The sequence below is a fragment of the Myotis brandtii genome, unplaced genomic scaffold (assembly GCF_000412655.1).
Source record: "Myotis brandtii unplaced genomic scaffold, ASM41265v1 scaffold975, whole genome shotgun sequence".
Lineage (NCBI taxonomy): Eukaryota > Metazoa > Chordata > Mammalia > Chiroptera > Vespertilionidae > Myotis > Myotis brandtii.
The window spans coordinates 716,071-718,704 of record NW_005372049.1 but is presented as its reverse complement, the minus strand read 5'-3'; the positions used below and the strand labels follow the sequence as shown (position 1 = coordinate 718,704).

The window sequence follows — 2,634 nt, the reverse complement described above, 5'->3', positions numbered from 1 at the left end:
CACACTCCCACCCGACAGCTCCCCCTCAGCTCCCCCCACAGCTCCCGCCCATCATCCCCCCCACACAGCTCCCACCCGACAGCTAGGAGCACTGGGACACCAGGGCCGGTTGAGCCGCCTGGGGGTTCACAGGACACCAGGCGAGGCGAACCTCTCAAATAGGCCCGACTCCCCGCAGGGCCCCCTGTTCCTGCTGGTCACCAGGGGTCAGAGGCTGAGCTGACCCTCCCCCTCCCCCCAAGGATTCCAGGACAATGGGGCCTCGTGATTAGATGAGACACCAGCCAAGGGAATAAATGCGTCACAAAAGCCAGCTGCTTTCCAACTGAAGAGGGGATGAGAGCATGCGCCCCAGGGTCAGGCAGAGCGGGGTCACCAATGCACCAGAGCCTTCCCGATCCAAGAACGTCCGATTCCAGAAAAACATTCTGAATGCGGCCAGAGGCCAGCAACTAACAGGAACACTCCCCCAGGGCGAGGCTCTGGGGCTCACGCTCCATCATGGGCCTCCGCCCGCCAGGTCCTGCAGGGCTCCCTTCTGCCCCAGGGGGCGGGAGGGCAGAGCCTGGGCCCAGTGTGTGTGGTGCAGTGTATTTGTGTGCATGCATGTGGCGCAGTATGCACGTGTGCATATGCGTGAGGCAGTGTGCACAGTGTGTGCATGTATGCAGTATGCATGTGCGTGTAGTATACTGTGTGCAGGTGGCGTACTGTGTGTGCATGCATGCAGTGTATGCGTGTGGTATACTGTGTGTGTGTGTGTGTGTGTGTATGAGCAGGTCTGCCTACAGGCAGGACACTGACCCTCCCAGGACCTGCCCCCACACAGGACGTGTGGAAGGACTGACCGTCTGATGAAGCCCAAGGACGAGCAATGAGCTGCCGTCCACGTCAGACAGAAAGAATTTATGACCGAGCTGGGAGTGGAATGCGGTCCCCCCGCCTGAGACGCGCTTTTTCCACTGGCACACACAACAGGAGAGGCTCGGGAAGGAGAGGACACAGGGAGCTGCCTACCCGCTTCTCCACCTCCAGCAGCGAGGACCTGTCGGGCGTCTTCTCCTGTTTCTGCTGAAGAAGGGGAGGGAGCGAGTCACGGAGCCGTCCCAGGCGGGCCGTCTGGGCAGCTCCACCGTGGAGGTGGAGGTGACAGCAGGCTCCGGGCGCCCGGTATGCCCTGCCGTCTGCAGGGCCCGTGTTGGGCAGCCACCGTGCAGACAGGGCCCGCTGGGCCTGCCCCTCCAGCTCACCAGCCCTCGAGTCCTCCCTAGAGTGAGCACGGGGCCCTCTCCTCTGAGCGGGCACTCCTGAGCGGGCCTGGGCCATCCCACTGCACTCTGTGCTTTTCCCCGGAGCAGAGGCCTCCCCGGCCGTGGGCCTCAGGGTCTTCAGGAGGCTCCTGCTGTCTCCCCAGCTTGGACCAGACCCGGCCCCCTTCTTTCACACATGGAGCTCCCAGATAAGCTGATTTTATTTGAATGAAAGATGAGAACTTCTCTAGGTCACAGCGAGGGCAGAGCCGGCAGGGCAGGTCATGGCTGCCCCACGGAAGTGGGGGTAGGGGGTGTGGAGAGCGGCCTGGCACCAGGAGCTGCCCAGAGCTCCTCTCTCGGCAGGCACTGGACCCAGACACCCCGTGGCTCTGCCTGCAGAGGTTCCTTTTTTCAAAAAACTAAGGAACAGCCAGAAGTAACAGCACAGCTGAGAACGTGCTCCTGTCCTGTGGGCTCTCCTGTCCTGAAGGTCACGTCCCTTGTTCTTTTTAAAAATGTATATTTTTATTGATTTCAGAGAGGAAGGGAGAGGGAGAGAGAGAGAGAAACATCAACGATGAGAATCATGAATCGGCTGCCTCCTGCACACCCGCTACTGGGGACGGAGCCCGCAACCCGGGCATGTGCCCTGTTCGGGAATCGAACCATGACCTCTGGTTCATCGGTCTACGCTCAACCACTGAGTCACGCCTGCCGGGCATGTCCCCTGTCCTGAAGGTCACACCCCGTCCTGAAGGTCATGCTGTCCCCTCCCGAAGCCGTCCCCGTCCTGTCAGTCTGCATCCCTGGCCAAGAAGCAAGGTCTGTGAGGACTGCACTTACTAGTAGTTCACGTCCACAAAGAACTGGGTTTGTGTTCTTTAGATCTTGGCGTCCTGAGAGCTCAGTGGGCCTTCTAGGCACCGAGGCCAGGTATCCCTGGGGAACCGTCTCCATGAGGATGGGAGGCCCTGCCCTCTCCTGCCAAACGCTCCACTTTTGGCCAATCAGCAGCGACTTTCTTTGCAGCAGCACCACTTCTCCTGAACTTCAATAGCGCATATTTGGCAAAACTAAGGACATGACGACACACCCAGCAAGCAGTGGCTGGAGAGGCAGATTTTATTCCAGCGCCCTGCGCCCGTTGGTCAGCAATGGCTGAGACTGCGGACCTTGAAGGTCGGCCTGGGGCAGGGAGGGCGGGCAGGGGAAGTCCATCCTCCTGCGAGGTGCTGGGTGAGGTCTGGATTGACTGACACAGCTCATTGGCTGTTGAGATAAAAGCAGCTTCGGACACCCGGGTCTGCTGGGAGTGTGGACTGGCGGGGAGTGTGGACTGGCGGGGAGGGCGGACTGGCTGGGAGTGTGGACTGGCGGGGAG

At 60.6% G+C, this 2,634-nt stretch overlaps 1 protein-coding gene across 2 annotated transcripts in view; it reads right to left on the bottom strand.

The window, feature by feature from the left end:
• The window catches only part of PPP1R12B (protein phosphatase 1, regulatory subunit 12B), a 62,184-nt gene that overhangs the window by 6,678 nt on the left and 52,872 nt on the right, over nucleotides 1–2,634 (bottom strand). For both annotated transcript variants that reach the window (XM_014533420.1, XM_005886359.2), the window contains one exon: nucleotides 1,018–1,071. In XM_014533420.1, the coding sequence (XP_014388906.1) occupies nucleotides 1,018–1,071 (54 nt within the window). The remainder of the gene's footprint in view (nucleotides 1–1,017; nucleotides 1,072–2,634) is intronic.